Below are 17,072 nucleotides of genomic sequence, written 5' to 3' on the forward strand. Positions count from 1 at the left end.
CCTGTCCAGGTGTATTTTGGGCCTGCTGTAGGCTCCCTATAGTTATTCTCCTATGTAATTCATGCTATTCATTCTGGGTTTGTAATAATTATTGTAATAACATTTTGGGGTATTAGTAAAATTGGGAAAAGGGATTTATCTTACACTTGCATTGAGATGGGTAGAAATCCTGCTTATATATTCATCACTTAAATCAAATGTGTTATTATGTTCAAACATGTTCCGCTGTCATATGTTAGAGATCATGCCTATAGGTATTCTATTTTGCTCAAAATGTGTTACTTTTCAGTTATTATAGAAATCTTGCCTATAAGTATCCTATCTTGCTCAAATGTGTGTTAGAAATCTTGCCTATAGGTTCTCTATTTGGTCCAAATATGTTCTACTTTAACCTGTTAGAAACCATGCCTATAGGGTATTAAATGATTAATATATCAATGTGCGCATAGGATTCTGTTTACATACGGCTTAATCTACAAATTAGATGCCATGCCTATAGGATCTAAGAAAATCAGTTTTAATTATAAAAATCATGTCTATAGGGTCTAAATCAGTCTTGATTATTGTCCTGCTCGTTTCTTTTAACCATTATTAGAAATCATGCCTATAGGACTCGATTAAGCAATTCTGAACATATTCTTGTGAATACCATTGTTAGTTATTGCTCGAATCGCCTAGAAATCATGCCTATAGGTTTAATCTCTTATACTTATAATCAGTAGGCAACTATACATGTTTTAGAAATTGTATTAAAAGAAAGGCTTTTACACATGAAGTTACTCGCTTATAAAATCCAGAATCACATAGAGATCCTACCTATAGGGTTCTGCGACCTTAACTTATTAAAATCTACAACTGTCAATGTTAGTTAGTTCGCGTGCATTTGTTGCCTAAGTGCGGAGGCAACTTGAGCCCTTGTTTGCCTATACATGAAAGTCCTAAATGTTTTGCTTGTCGCCTAGTATTTTCTATTTTGAGCAACCTAATTTAAAGATTAGAACCATCCTGAAATAGAGGTCCAAATGCCTCCTGGACCATAGGCATGGGACAGGTAGCGCACGCATAGAGTACGACTAGAATTAACTAGTGTGCTTTAGGTAAACAACTTAAAGATAGTAATCGGGTAGCAGGAGATGATAGTCTGTGCCCGCTGAATAATATGAGTAACACCCCATCTTGAGGGAGTTACGAAGTATTATTTATGTTACACGGGGTGATCCTTTAGGCTAAAAAGATTTAGGACCCCTACCTTTGTTTTAAAGTCAATCATTCTATTTTATTTGCCCAATTTTGTCTCTTCTCCTTGCTTAGACTAAATCATATAATTCGAGTTCGGCCAGGACCCACCATTGTGGACCTCGAGGAGTGCCTACCACTTTCTCCTCAAGGTAATTTGAGCCCTTACCCGATCTTTGGTGACGCAACTGGTTAAACCAGAGTTATCTGCAAATAGGTTCCCTAACGCACCTTAAATCCGTTAGGTGGCGACTCTCTCTTTTAACACCCCTTCCTTTAAAAGAAGTTGTCACGTGTCGAAGCCCGATTTCGCGAGAAAGAAAGGGGCGCGACACCACTCCCTAGTCGTTTTTCCAACATAGGGTCTTCACTCCCTAGTTGATGATTTTTAGACATAGGGTCTCCACTCCCTAGTCGTTTTTCCAACATAGGGTCTCCACTCCCTAGTTGATGATTTTCAGACATAGGGTCTCCACTCCCTATTCGCTTTACCAACATAGGGTCTCCACTCCCTAGTTGATATTTTTAGACATAGGGTCTCCACTCTCTAGTCGCTTTTCTAACATAGGGTCTCCACTCCCTAGTTGATGATTTTTAGACATAGGGTCTCCACTCCCTAGTCTATTTTCCAAAATAGGGTCTCCACTACCTAGTTGATTTTATTTTAGACATAGGGTCTCCACTCCATAGTCGCTTTTCCAACATAGGGTCTCCACTCCCTAGTTGATGATATTTTAGACATAGGATCTCCACTCCCTAGTCGTTTTTCTAACAAAGGGTCTCGACTCCCTAGTTGATGATATTTTAGACATAGGGTCTCCACTCCCTAGTCGTTTTTCCAACATAGGGTCTTCACTCCCTAGGTTATTTTATTTTAGACATAGGGTCTCCACTCCCTAGTCGCTTTTCCAACATAGGGTCTCCACTCCCTAGTTAATTTTATTTTTGACAACTCCCTAGTCGCTTTTCCAACATAGGGTCTCCACTCCCTAGTTAATTTTATTTTTAGACATAGGGTCTCCACTCCCTAGTCGCTTTTCCAGCATAGGGTCTCCACTCCCTAGTTGATGATTTTTAGGCATAGGGTCTCCACTCCCTAGTCTCTTTTCCAACATAGGGTCTTCACTCCCTAGTTGATTTTATTTTAGACATAGGGTCTCCACTCCCTAGTTGCTTTTCCAACATATGGTCTTCACTCCCTAGTTGATGATATTTTAGACATAGGGTCTCCACTCCCTAGTCGCTTTTCTAACATAGGGTCTCGACTCACTAGTTGATGATATTTTAGACATAGGGTCTCCACTCCCTAGTCGTTTTTCCAACATAGGGTCTTCACTCCCTAGTTGATTTTATTTTAGACATAGGGTCTCCAATCCCTAGTCGCTTTTCTAACATAGGGTCTCCACTCCCTAGTTAATTTTATTTTTGACATAAGGTCTCTACTCCCTAGTCGCTTTTCCAACATAGGGTCTCCACTCCCTAGTTAATTTTATTTTTATACATAGGGTCTCTACTCCCTAGTCGCTTTTCCAACATAGGGTCTCCAATCCCTAGCTGCATTTTCCAACATAGGGTCTCCACTCCCTAGTTGATGTTTTATAGACACAGGGTCTCCACTCCCTAGTCTACTTTTCCAACATTGGGTCTCCACTCCCTAGTTGATGATTTTTTGACAAAGGGTCTCCACTCCATAGTCGCTTTTCTAACATAGGGTCTCCATTCTCTGGTTGATGTTTATTTTAGACATAGGGTCTCCACTCCCTAGTCACTTTTTTAACATAGGGTCTCCACTCCCTAGTTGAAGTTATTTTAGACATAGGGTCTCCACTCCCTTTTCTCTTTTCCAACATAGAGTCTCCACTCCCTAGTTGATGTTTATTTTAGACATAGGGTCTCCACTCCCTAGTCTCTTTTCCAACATAGGGTCTCCACTCCCTAGTTGATGTTTATTTTAGACATAGGGTCTCCACTCGATAGTCGTTTTTCCAACATAGGGTCTCCACTCCCTAGTTGATGATTTCTAGACATAGGGTCTCCACTCCCTAGTCGCTTTTCCAACATAGGGTCTCCACTCCCTAGTTGATATTTTTAGACATAGGGTCTCCACGCTCTAGTCGCTTTTCCAACATAGGGTCTCCACTCCCTAGTTGATGATTTTTAGACATAGGGTCTCCACTCCCAAGTCTCTTTTCCAACATAGGGTCTCCACTCCCTAGTTGATTTTATTTTAGACATAGGGTCTCCACTCCATAGTCGCTTTTCCAACATAGGGTCTCCACTTCCTAGTTGATGATATTTTAGACATAGGATCTCCACTCCCTAGTCTCTTTTCTAACAAAGGGTCTCGACTCCCTAGTTGATGACATTTTAGACATAGGGTCTCCACTCCCTAGTCGTTTTTCCAACATAGGGTCTTCACTCCCTAGTTGATTTTATTTTAGACATAGGGTCTCCACTCCCTAGTCGCTTTTCCAACATAGGGTCTCCACTCCCTAGTTAACTTTATTTTTGACAACTCCCTAGTCGCTTTTTCAACATAGGGTCTCCACTCCCTTGTTAATTTTATTTTTAGACATAGGGTCTCCACTCCCTAGTTGATTTTATTTTAGACATAAGGTCTCCACTCCCTAGTTGCTTTTCCAACATAGGGTTTTCACTCCCTAGTTGATGATATTTTAGACATAGGGTCTCCACTCCCTAGTCGCTTTTCTAACATAAGGTCTCGACTCCCTAGTTGATGATATTTTAGACATAGGGTCTCCACTCCCTAGTCGTTTTTCCAACATAGGGTCTTCACTCCCTAGTTAATTTTATTTTAGACATAGGGTCTCCAATCCCTAGTCGCTTTTCCAACGTAGGGTCTCCACTCCCTAGTTGATGTTTTTAGACATAGGGTGTCCACTCCTTAGTTGATTTTATTTTTATATATAGGGTCTCCACTCCCTAGTCGCTTTTCCAACATAGGGTCTCCACTCCCTAGTTGATTTTATTTTAGATATAGGGTCTCCACTCCCGAGTCGCTTTTTCAACATAGGGTCTCCACTCCCTAGTTGATTTGTATTTTAGACATAGGGTCTCCACTCCCTAGTCGCTTTTCCAACATAGGGTCTTCACTCCCTAGTTGATTTTATTTTAGACAAAGGGTCTCTACTCCCTAGTCTCTTTTCCAACATAGGGTCTCCACTCCCTAGTTGATTTTATTTTAGACATAGGGTCTCCACTCCCTAGTCTCTTTTCCAACATAGGGTCTCTACTCCCTAGTTGATTTTTATTTTTAGACATAGGTCTCCACTCCCTAGCCCATCTCTAAACCGGCCCAAATGCTCTGAAATTAAAATTGGAAGAAAGACAAGTCAGAAGTGAAAGGCCTATAAAGGCAAAATAAAGTCGAAAAAGGTTGAGTCCCACACGACCATCCGTCATGGAAATGTTTGGAAAAGCCAAAGGTTTTTCGGGGATAGAAATGAAATCGGTCTTCAAGAAACAACAAGTTGCAGTTGAAAGTATCACCAAAGGAACCAGGCCGAGAACAAGTGATTGAAAAAATCAAGGCCGCAAAACCAACCATCGTTTCAAACTGACAATTGTTCTTTGTTTGAACCATAGGAAACAGGTGCAATCCAAAGCAACCTTGCAAGAAAGAGGTACAATCCAAAAGTAACCTTGCAAAAAGCGGGTGCAACCAAAAAGAAACCGCGCGGAGACTAAAATAGCTTTGCAGCAACAACAACAACGCAAAAAGGGAAGTTTTCTCCGAGTTCTTTCCCACATTTTACTCATTCTCTTAAAAACAAAAAAAAAAAAAAAGGAAGAAAGTTCGAAATCATGGTAGTATAGCGTCTCCAATCCCTAGCTGCATTTTCCAACATAGGGTCTCCACTCCCTAGTTGATATTTTATAGACACAGGGTCTCCACTCCCTAGTCTACTTTTCCAACATAGGGTCTCCACTCCCTAGTTGATGATTTTTTGACAAAGGGTCTCCACTCCATAGTCGCTTTTCTAACATAGGGTCTCCATTCTCTGGTTGATGTTAATTTTAGACATAGGGTCTCCATTCCCTAGTCACTTTTTTAACATAGGGTCTCCACTCCCTAGTTGAAGTTATTTTAGACATAGGGTCTCCACTCCCTTTTCTCTTTTCCAACATAGAGTCTCCACTCCCTAGTTGATGTTTATTTTAGACATAGGGTCTCCACTCCCTAGTCTCTTTTCCAACATAGGGTCTCCACTCCCTAGTTGATGTTTATTTTAGACATAGGGTCTCCACTCGATAGTCGTTTTTCCAACATAGGGTCTCCACTCCCTAGTTGATGATTTCTAGACATAGGGTCTCCACTCCCTAGTTGATATTTTTAGACATAGGGTCTCCACGCTCTAGTCGCTTTTCCAACATAGGGTCTCCACTCCCTAGTTGATAATTTTTAGACATAGGGTCTCCACTCCCAAGTCTCTTTTCCAACATAGGGTCTCCACTCCCTAGTTGATTTTATTTTAGACATAGGGTCTCCACTCCCTAGTCGATTTTCCAACATAGGGTCTCCACTCTCTAGTCGCTTTTCAACCATAGGGTCTCCACTCCCTAGTTGATAATTTTTTAGACATAGGGTATCCACTCCCTAGTCGCTTTTCCAATATAGGGTCTCCACTCCCTAGTTGATATTTTTTTAGACATAGGGTCTCCACTCCCTAGTCGCTTTTCCAACATAGGGTCTCCACTCCCTAGTTGATATTTTTAGACATAGGGTGTCCACTCCCTAGTCTCTTTTCCAACATAAGGTCTCCACTCCCTAGTTGATTTTAATTTAGACATAGGGTCTCCACTCCCTAGTCGTTTTTCCAACATAAGTTCTCCACTCCCTAGTTGATTTTATTTTAGATATAGGGTCTCCACTCCCTAGTCTCTTTTCCAACATAAGGTCTCCACTCCCTAGTTGATTTTTATTTTTAGACATACGTCTCCACTCCCTAGTCTCTTTTCCAACATAGGGTCTCCACTCCCTAGTTGATATTTCCCAGCATAAGGTGCACCAATCCTGAGTTGAGGCATCATTTTGACCAAAAAGAAACACCATCCCAAAAAAAAAATCATCATCATGATCTTTTTAGGGTACACCCTTCTCGATCTTTTATTGCTTTCAATAAATAGGTAGTTCATAATTTTGTTACAATAACTCACAAAATTTTCCTAGTGCAAATTGGGGCAGAAAAATTTTGTTCGTTTATTTGTTTTGGTATCTGAGTAGGTTTTACCTCGAGGCACAGGGTTCGAGATGACAAAAATAAGAAATCTCAATTCAGAATAAAAGAAAACAAAAAAGAAGTGAATCCAAAATGCAGAAGCAAATGAAAAGATGTGGACTGCTCAAGACAGGACTGCAGTCACGAGTATTGCATTTCCCGTTTTGATCCGAAGAAGCCATAGAAGAATGAACTAGCCCCTGCAGATAACAAGCATCAAGATTCAGATCAGAGTTTGTATGAAGAACCAGCCAAGACTCAAGATCAAGCTTCAGAAGACTTATAAATAGGAATCTTGTAATTCATAGTTGATAGGCTTAGTTAGTCTTTTTCATTTTTGACTTTGGTGTAATAAAAAGCTCAGCAAGCAGCAACAACACCAATAGCAGTGAAATAACAGCTTCCTGGTAGTCCCAACTACCTAAACTTCCAGAACTACACTGACCTGATTCCTTTATAGCCAAGGATATGTAGGCAACCTCCGAAGCAAGGTTCGGTCAAACTTTTTAAAAAATGCTTCCCATGGAGTATTCAAACGGGTAAAAATTACTCGTAATTGCTCACTTTATCTTTGCCCAAAAACTATTCATGTTTCCGAGCAAAGAGGAGCAGCTGTGAGCACCTAATTTTTGCCCTAATATAAAATTACTCCTAAAAAATTCAAAAAATAGCTTTAAATTATTTTTCTATATTTTTACTTAGTTTGCTTTGTACGTATTCATGTTTGATGCATTTTTAAGTTGCATTTTAAATCCTAAAGAAAATACAAAAATATTTTGAATTTTTACATTTTTAGATTTTAATTGCATATGTAAAATACTAAAAATACCAAAAATACATTAGTAACTTTACATGCATTTGTTAGCTAAATAAATTAGTTAATCGTTAGAAAAATAGGTCATTAGGTTAATTTTACAAATTAGTTGGAATTAGGAGTGTTAAATAAATTGGCTATTCTTGAAAATGAAAAGAAAGGAAAGAAAAGGCTATTTGCCTTGTTTTCAAATCGGGCCAGTTGACCAGCAGCCCAGTCTTTCAAAATCCACCCCAGCAACCGGCTCAATGCCCCTTCCCCACTCATTAAAAGAAACCAAATTTCACTCCTCTCGGAGAGACAGAGAATAAGGGAACAAAACGGACCCTCCCCTCCCATAGACGAACCCTGACAGCGGCGCCTCACCTCTCCATCAACTCCGACCAGACCCTCTGATCCCATAAGTAAAACCTCGCCTTCCAATTCTTCTTCTCCAAAAAAATCGAACAGACTTCCTCCCCCTTTGAGAACCAAAAACCTTGCTGCTCACTCTCACTCTTTCACTCACACTTCCTCACACACAGAGGTTAATACTCAGAATCACTCCTCTCAAATACACACCAGAATTTACCTTAGATTTTCCTTTTCTTTTCTTTTATAAGCTTAATTTCTCTCATATAAAGATTTCAGAGGTCTTATTGGGTGCTATTCATCAAAATTCTGATCTTTCTCAAGTTAAATTTTGAGCTAAATTCAAGGTTGATTCTGGTTTTGTTCTTGCTACTTCCCTGCATGCTGCATTTGTTCTTGCTACTGCTCTTTTTCCAGTTTTCAGAGGCTTATTTTCTGTTTTATTTGATTCTGCTGCTAGGTATGTAAATTTTCATTTATCATTCTCCATCTACTGATATGAGTAACACTTGCTATATTCGTGTCATGTTTACACTTAGCTTCTGCTCACTTGAATTGGTTGTCTAGTATGTTCTAAACTGTTTAGTGTTCCTCCTTGGTTGATTTTTGTCTGTTGAAACTATTTTAGTTTGTTAAAAATGGTGTATTAATCAGTTCATCATCTTCTATAGCTTGTTATTGTCTAACTAATGATTTATGTTCAAAAATGGTATTAAGATGTGGCGGCATGGATGGATTTGACCACGAGTTGGTCAGAGTCATCTCTGAAGGAGCCAATACAACACTTTTAATTGCAGAAGTACATAGCGTATGGATTTCATAGTTTTTTCATATCTTTAACAGCTTCAGGTTTCACTGGTTAGCCATAGAAGTTCGTATGAGTTAAAGTGAAGTTCATTGACCATCCTTGTTTGAAGATTACTTGCTGATGAACGATTTGTATAAGATCAGTTTGAAATGGTTATGTAATAATTCATGAATTCAACTACTGTAATTAACAGCTATGGAGTAGGCTATATTTGTAAACTTAATCTCCAATTTAGCTTTACACATGATTCTAAATTTGAACGTATGAGGTTCTATGTTTTCTTCTTCAGATTTTGTCTCAACAGGGGTTTACATAAATGGGCGAAACTTGTAACTTGGCTCAACTGGAAGTCATTTAACGAGTCTGGACCTCAGGCCGTTGGGCCTAGGGTATTGAACCCAATAATTTGGCCCAGATCGTGTATCTTGTTCAAGCTAGTGTAGTCGTAGTACTAGTGTTGTAAATTTAGAATGTACTACTGTTATAAATTTGAATTAAGTTCAATCATTTTCCTGGCTGGCTGCCAATTATCTCATGAATTAAATTGAGTTGATAACATATTGGTTTATAATTCATTATACTGTTTGCTTCTGGAAATTAAATGCCATCTCGAGTAGTTTAGAATACTTAGAAACGAATGGTCTGACACCCACAGTGTATCTCCATAACGTTTGAACCTCACACGCAATCTCGAACTTTAGGATAATCAAACCATGAATACACGTAGTTTGCTTTAAGCGCATTTAAATAAATCATCGTGACTATGGGTACGGTTCCCGTGACATAGTTATGATACGTAATCCCCGATTCGAATCCCAAAAGTAATTAAAATTCTATTAAAAGCGGTCAGAAAGCTAAAAAGCACAATATGTTTTGAACATGTAATAAATGAGATAATTAGGCCAATTATTAATAGTTGAGCGACCGTGCTAAAACCACGGAACTCGGGAGTACCTCACACCTTCTCCCGGGTTAACAAAATTCTTTACCCGGTCTTCTGTGTTCGCGGACCATAAATAAGAGTTAATTTACTCGATTTGAGATTTTAAAATAAACTGGTGACTTGGGACACCATAAATTATTTCAAGTGATGACTCTGATTAAATAAATAATCTCGCTCACGAAAAAAGAGGTGTGACTGCTTACACAAGTAAAAAGTCTAAAAGCGTAAACTATGATTAGTCTCTCTTCGGTTGTAGGCAAAACAAAATACTAGTAGTAGTAGTAGTATCAAACACATGCTCCTCGTACCAATTACCAAAATTGGAAACACAATGTCAATGGCGGCAACTTTATCTCCAGAACCAATCTTTTCCTTCATAGAAACGGCCAATTCCATTTCTGAACTCCACCAGTCTCACGCTTTCCTGCTCAAAACTGGCCTCTTTCGTAACCCTTTTGCCGCTAGCCGCCTCTTAACCAAAGCCACTACACTTCCCACTTCTTCCTCCGCAGACACCCTTTCATATGCTCTCTCCATTTTCACTCACATCGAAGAACCTAACTCATATACCTACAACACTATCATCCGTGCTTATTCTACTAGCTCTTTCCCGCAACTTTCACTCATAATCTTCCTCAAACTGTTAAATGCTGTACATAAAATTTTCCCTGATAAGTACACTTTTACATTCATTGTAAAAGCTTGTGCTACTATAGGAAATGCTAAACAAGGTCAACAAGTTCACGGGTTAGTGACAAAAATAGGGCTTGAGGAAGATGAGTATGTGCATAACACTTTAATTCATATGTATGCGAAATGTGGGTGTTTTGGAGTTTCGCGTGGTATGATTGATGGGTTGGTTGAAGATGATGTTATAGCGTGGAACGGGTTGTTGAGTGTTTTTGCCGAAAGGGGGTTGTTTGAGTTGGCGCGAGAGTTGTTTGATGAAATGCCTGTGAAGAATGTAGAGTCTTGGAACTTTATGATTTCTGGGTATGTGAATGTTGGATTGGTGGATGAAGCAAGGAAGGTGTTTGATGAAATGTCGGATAAAGATGTTGTTTCTTGGAATGTTATGATTACTGGCTATACTAAGGCTGATAAGTTTGCCGAAGTTTTGGCTCTTTTTGAGGATATGCTGAGAGCTAAAGTGAAGCCTGATAATTGTACACTTGTGAATGTGCTGTCTGCTTGTGCTGGTGTTGGATCTTTGAGCCAGGGAAAGTGGGTTCATGCGTATATTGAGAGGTACGGGATTCAGGTTCATGATTTTCTTGCTACTGCTCTTGTGGATATGTATTGCAAATGTGGATGTATTGAGAAAGCTTTGGAAGTGTTTAATGGTACTTTGAGAAAAGATATTAGTACTTGGAATGCAATGATTGCAGGGTTAAGCAACCATGGGTTTTTGGATGATGCATTAGAGACTTTCAATGAACTCATTGCTGATGGTATCAAGCCTAACGAGGTCACTTTTGTAAGCGTTTTGTCTACTTGCAGTCAAGGGGGCTTATTAAGCGAGGGACGCAGGATGTTTGATCTCATGATTAGTGAATATAGGATTCAGCCTACGCTCGTGCATTATGGTTGTATGGTTGATTTACTTGGTCGGTTTGGATTATTAGAGGAGGCTGAAGAGCTCTTGAGCAGATTGCCAGTGAAAGAAGCTCCTGCTATTTGGGAGTCCCTCTTGAGTGCTTCCAGAAGCCACAATGATGTTGAATTGGCAGAGCGCATTGCTACCAAACTTTTAGAGCTTGATCCTCACGATAGTGCTGGTTATGTTCAACTATCAAATGTCCTTGCATCTATGGGGAGATGGGATGATGTTAGAGAAGTGCGGAGGAAGATGAGAAGTGAGGGAGTGACTAAAGAGCCCGGTTGTAGCATGATTGAAGTGGATGGAGTTGTTCACGAGTTCTTGGCTGGTGAAGGGATAATATTCTAACTTGGACAAAAGACTTCTTGGACAAGGCCATCAATCTAAAATAGTAATAGCTCTATAAGCGCTGCATCTGGGCTTCAGAGGAAGCTGAATCTTCCATTTGTCGTGAGTGCTTGTTACTCCTGTCATACTGTGGTACTAAAATTTTGCTGACCTGCTTCTACTACACTGCAGGCGATTTCTTTAATACTCTCTTGTACTTCTCAGGCTGCCAGATGGAAATTATAGTATGTAGACTTGAGTGGTGGCAAGACCTTAGGAAGCACAGATGATGCAAACTGTTAAAAAGGATAGAGTTTATCTTCTTTATACAGACCAAAACATTTGCTTATATTGGTAGAAATAGCTTTCTAGTGTAGCAGAAGCAAACAGTTTGTTGTGAACTATATAACAAGCAGCTATCCTGAACTGTATTAGAAGCAGCAATCAAAAACCTCTATTATAAATATAACGGATCTCGAAGTAAAGTTTATTATTCCTTTGCATGATTCTCTTCGGTTCATAATGTATAAGTATTTCTTATCATTTAGATGTCTTTTTTTGGGATAAATTTCTTATCCATTAGTTAATGCATTGGTATCCAGATACAGATGGAATTCTGGCTGCCAGATTCTAGTCGCAATTAAACTCCTTGTTAATTCCAGTAAAAGGAGCTAAATTGTCTTATGGACAATGAACTATTGTGTTCATTGCCCTGGCAAATATAAAAACTATCACGCTTGATTGCTCTTTGCAAATTTCAGAATGCAAAGCCTGTAATTCTAATTCGTTTTTCCTCATTTTAGTATTAAAGACATAGTAATAATTAAAAAACAATAAGCATTCTCCTAAGAGAGGACAAAACCTATAACTTATTTACATTTTCAGAACAACAGCAATTCTGCAATCCTGCTCCAATATTGACCTGGTTCAGCTCAAACCATACTTGTCGAAAGACCTTGATAATGAGATCATGGTATTCATCGCAATTCAGTGTCAGATAACAAGCCAATAACTCTTCAAGCTCCTCTGAGTTTTTTATCCCTCTCTGTGTTATCATCTCAAGCATCGACTCTCTGAAGTCCCTGAAAGGGTCAAATGAACTCTTCACAACAGCATAGCTATCGAAAACTGTCCTGTCTCCACCCGATTTTGTCTCTTGTCTCATCTTCATCTTTGCTTTCTTCATGTCTTCAAGAGCTTTGATTCTGCATTCTATCTTGGCTGTTGTTCTTGGTGAATATGCTCTAATTTTAACACCATGTTTTCGTCTTCTCTTCTGGTTTATGTACACTGATTTTCTCTGCTGATATTCACTTTTCTCTGACACGTCTTTGATCTTCTTGTCTTTCATCTCTAGGCATTCTGATTCAAATTCTTCTTCAGACAATTCATCAGCTTCGTCCTCTAGATTCAGAGATTCAAACATGTAAGTTTCCTTGACTGTATTCTGACTGGAATCAGTCACACTCCTCGTCTTTCTTGTACAATAGGCTCTTGATTTCTCCTTCCTCTTTTGCATTACCTTCTCATTCTCCGGCTCTATTTCGAATATATCTTTCTCTATCATCTCTGTTGCTCTTTCTTCTTCTTGATCAGGTTCTTTCGCATTTTCTGCTATTCTCTCCTCCAGAGCTTTTCTACTCAGTTTCCTCAACTTCTCATCTTTGATAGCATTCCTCTTTCTGTTGCTGAATTCTGCTTCTTTCTGTGCAATCCACATTTTCTTGTGCTTTTCCGCTATCTTTCTTGAAACCATATTATTGAACTCGTGATTCTCTTCTGCCAAAAGAATCTTGGAATTCCAAGCTGAAACTTGATCACATTCATCATAAGAACCATTCCAGAGTGGGTTCTGAATTTGTTGATTCTGAGGATGAGCTTCAAATCTGTCTTCAGTAAAAGAAAGCCTCCAATAAGGATCATCATCATCATCTCCACCATAGAATCTGCCTTCTTTCAAGCTAACATTCGTCGTCGGCGAAGTCAAAGAAGTCAAATTCACCTTGCCCTTGTGCTTCATTTTTGCTGCTTCTTGATGCTCAGTGTTGCCATTCTTCTTTTGCTTGAATTTTGACAGCCAAGAAACAGGGAAAACATGATTGATCAATGAAGTTGAAGGTTTCTTTTTTCCCCACTTCATTTTTTCAAAGCACCAAAAAATGGAAATTTTGGAAATATGCTAAATGGTCTTTGTTGGAGTTTGCTTGGAAGTTTGCAGAGGCAAAAAGAAGTGCAGTAGAAGCAGTTAAGGGGGACAGTTAGGCTGTTAAATAGAGACGTGGGATTCATGTTGGAGGAAGGTGTGCACTTTTTTAGGTTGTGTGTTTGCTTTTAGAAATTGTATTGCACTATTTAGTTCAAAAGAAAGGCCCGCCATTTGGAAATCTTGTGACCACTTACCCACTTCTTCCTACTTTCTAGTATTTGTACCTTGAAGAAGCTTTTGCAGAATTGCTGTTCTATCTTGAAGGGACCAAATTCACTTGGTCTCCTACCTAAAGTCATTACCCATGTATCCTTTTTACTTTTTGTCTTTTATTTTCTACCACTTATATACATCCACAGTGCCAATTTTTTTACACAACATCATAGTAGGTTATTTGCTTTTTTTTTTTCTTTTTCTAGATTACCAAATTATCTTGCTATAAATAGTTACATGTTGGTTTGAATCATTAAACTAGATGGTGTGAAAATACAATACAATGTATATATTTATAACCAGTAAGGCATATCGTCTAATAGGATAGGTGGGAGCTTTTCACACAATCAAGTGTGATTCGATTTCCATTACGCTAATATACCAATGTAATAGGTTTTAATTGTTATATGCAAAAAGTAACGGATTCACAGGGATTGACGAAAATGTTTGAAGTTAGTAATATTTCCAGTTTGTTATAATTGTGTTTAAATTCATCATATTATATTATGACAAAGACCGTATCACAAATTAATATTATAAAATAGTTTCAACTCCTTTTTTTTTTTTTTTGAAATTAGGGGTGTACATAGTTCGGGTTTGTTCGGATTTTTCAATTACCAAACCAAACCAATGGTGTTGGATTTTCAAATCATAAAACCAAACCAACAAAGTCAGGTTTTTCCATCTCGATTTTTCTCTGATTTTTTAGTTTTTTTCCTGATTTTCGGATTTTTTATCCCGGTAAAGTCTTCATAGCACAAAATATTTAACTTGTGCTTCAAATATTTCTTTAGTCCTAGTAAGATACAACTATATAATTTATTTTTCAAGAAAATAACATAATAATATGATATAAGTCATAACAATATACTAAAATATACAATAAAGATAATAAAATTTTATAAAGCAAATACTGCTAATTAATAAGCCATAATAAAAACTAACACAATCTAAAAATACTATATAGGTCATTCTAAAATAAGTATAGCTAATACGTACTAGGAGTATTAATTACATAACTAAGCACTAAAGAAAAAGATAAACTAAGTTATGTATTTTTATTATAAACCAATGTAAAACTAAAGAATAGATATCCAACACTATTGTCAGTCCTAGACTCCTAGTGTTGAATTGAATTTCTTTTGTTAGCATTAGTATTGATTTGAACTTTGTTTGAGTTACTACATTTATGTGCTATAAAATTTATATATCATTCAGGAATGTTAAGCCCAAATTTTAAATAATATGTTAAAAGATAAAATTATAAAAAAAATTAAGAAATATTTATAAATCATATTACAATAAATATTTTATGTATAAAATATTTTTAAAAATTATATTAATATATTATTGGGTTGGTTTAGTTTCGGTTTGACTTTTTTTAGTTAAAACCAAACCAAACCAATTATGGTCGGGGTTTTTCTCCAATATCAAACCAAATCAAACCACAATCGAATTTTTCTCTGGCTTAACTCGAATTGCTGATTTGGTACGGTTTATCGATTTTCTTTGTACACCCATAAAGAATTCTGTAATAATGGTTGAGTCATGAGAAACTCTTTTAGTTATGCAAAAGATCTGTGTTTTCGAATAGTCAGGCTTACGACTATCCACAGTATTTCATCATGTAGGATTTTGAAAAGTGAATTGTGAAATTTTCTTTATATTTCTGAATGAAATTACTGTACAAGAGGACTGTATATTTATACAAGTATTAACTATTTTATAAAGAATCAAAAAATAAAAATAGCCTATGAATTATGTACACTTGTCATATTTCTATTAGCTCAATTCTAACAATATAACTAACTATTATTCCTTCAGCATGTGGGTCTTTGTGTGCATGTGAGAAGGGTCTAGAATGTGACCATGCTTTGAACGGTCCAGATTAGATCCTTGATTATTTTGCTTGTTGGATGAGATAGTGCCACGTGGCTTTTCAAAGGATGGGCTAAGACCAAGTCTTAGCATTGTTTTGTCCGAATTTGTTTTGTCTAAGACCTTCAGTCTTTTTTTCTCTTCTTCTTCATTGACTTCTTTCTTCTCTTCTTCTGTACAAATTCCTTTCTGAGAAATCAAATAGTTAGAGTGAGATCGATGTATTCCAACATCCTCCCTCAAGTTGGAGTGGATAGAAGATACCCCAACTTGCCAAGAATCGATATGTGAGAAAGCCCTGATAAGGGTTTGGTGAATATATCGGCAAGTTGAAGTTTTGAGGGAATAAAAGAGAGGAAGATGAGACCGGAAAGGAACTGTTGCCTGACAAAATGGCAATCGAGTTCAATGTGTTTGGTTCTCTCGTGAAAGACGGGATTCCGAAAAATATAAATGGCCGCTTGGCTATCATAAAAAATTGGAACTGGAATCGGATGGGGAGAAGATAGATCGGTGAGTATGCGAGTTAACCAAGTGAGTTCAGTCACCAATCGACGCATGGAATGATACTCTGCTTCAGTGGAATGGCAGCGTGTGGGTCAAATAATTAAGCTTGCCGACATGACGACGATAGAGGGAAGCATCAGATAAAGGAGCTCCAGAATTGGCAACCAATTTGGAAGATGGATCAAGTGTAGAAGAAAGCAAATTTCCTTTGAGTGATTATAATCCCATCCTGCTCCCTTAAAATCTTCATGCCTAAGAAGTAGTGAAGAGGCCCAAGGTCCTTCATTTTAAACTCAGAATGTAGAAATGCTTTAAGATCTGATAATTCACCAAAATTATCGCCTGTAATTAGAATATCATCAATGTATACAGCAATAATATAAATGAGGGTCCCTGTTTGTTTGAAGAATAAGGAGTATTCATTTCGAGAGAAAGAGAATCCCTTAAAACTGAGGGCTCCGGCAAGCCTGGCATACCATTGTCTTGAAGTTTGCTTCAAGCCATAAAGAGAATTTTTAAGTCGACAAACATGGTTGGGGATGGGGGAAGACAAACCAGCAGGGAACTTCATATAAAATTCTTCCAATAATTCCCTATGTAAAAAGGCATTACTCACATCAAATTAAGAAATAGACCACCCTTTCTTGACTGCAATAGAAAGCAAACATCTGATTGCTGTCATTTTGACAACTGGAGAGAAGGTTTTTGTGTAATCAATGTCTTCTCTCTGCACATCACCCCTTATAACCAGCCTGGCCTTTAACCTTTCAACAGTACCATCAGCATGGCGCTTGACCTTGTAAACCCATTTACATGGAAAAGCTTTCTTGCCATTAGGTAAGAGAACAACATCCCAGGTGTGGTTCTCTTCCAAAGCTTTGAGTTCAGAATCCATGGCTTGGACCCAACCTGGATTGGAACAAGCCTGAGTATAACTGGTAGGTTCTGA

The 17,072-nt window shown here is 38.0% G+C and overlaps 2 protein-coding genes across 2 annotated transcripts; one reads left to right on the forward strand and one right to left on the reverse strand.

Moving 5' to 3' along the window:
- The first annotated feature begins 9,634 nt into the window (after positions 1–9,634).
- Positions 9,635–11,815, forward strand: LOC104117740 (pentatricopeptide repeat-containing protein At4g18840). The gene has a single exon (XM_009628825.4). The coding sequence runs from the start codon at positions 9,688–9,690 to the stop codon at positions 11,338–11,340; it is 1,653 nt and encodes a 550-aa protein (XP_009627120.1). The 5' UTR covers positions 9,635–9,687; the 3' UTR covers positions 11,341–11,815.
- Positions 11,816–12,181: 366 nt separating this feature from the next.
- On the reverse strand, positions 12,182–13,459 carry LOC104117742 (transcription repressor OFP5). Its single transcript, XM_009628826.3, has one exon. The coding sequence runs from the start codon at positions 13,457–13,459 to the stop codon at positions 12,182–12,184; it is 1,278 nt and encodes a 425-aa protein (XP_009627121.1).
- Between the last annotated feature and the right edge of the window lie 3,613 nt (positions 13,460–17,072).

This window comes from Nicotiana tomentosiformis, chromosome 2 (genome assembly GCF_000390325.3).
Source record: "Nicotiana tomentosiformis chromosome 2, ASM39032v3, whole genome shotgun sequence".
Classification (NCBI taxonomy): domain Eukaryota; kingdom Viridiplantae; phylum Streptophyta; class Magnoliopsida; order Solanales; family Solanaceae; genus Nicotiana; species Nicotiana tomentosiformis.

What these genes read in the sequence shown, in the direction of transcription:
- LOC104117740 (XM_009628825.4), top strand. Translation starts at nt 9,688, where the DNA reads ATGCTCCTCGTACCAATTACCAAAATTGGAAACACAATGTCAATGGCG.
- LOC104117742 (XM_009628826.3), bottom strand. Translation starts at nt 13,459, where the DNA reads ATGAAGTGGGGAAAAAAGAAACCTTCAACTTCATTGATCAATCATGTT.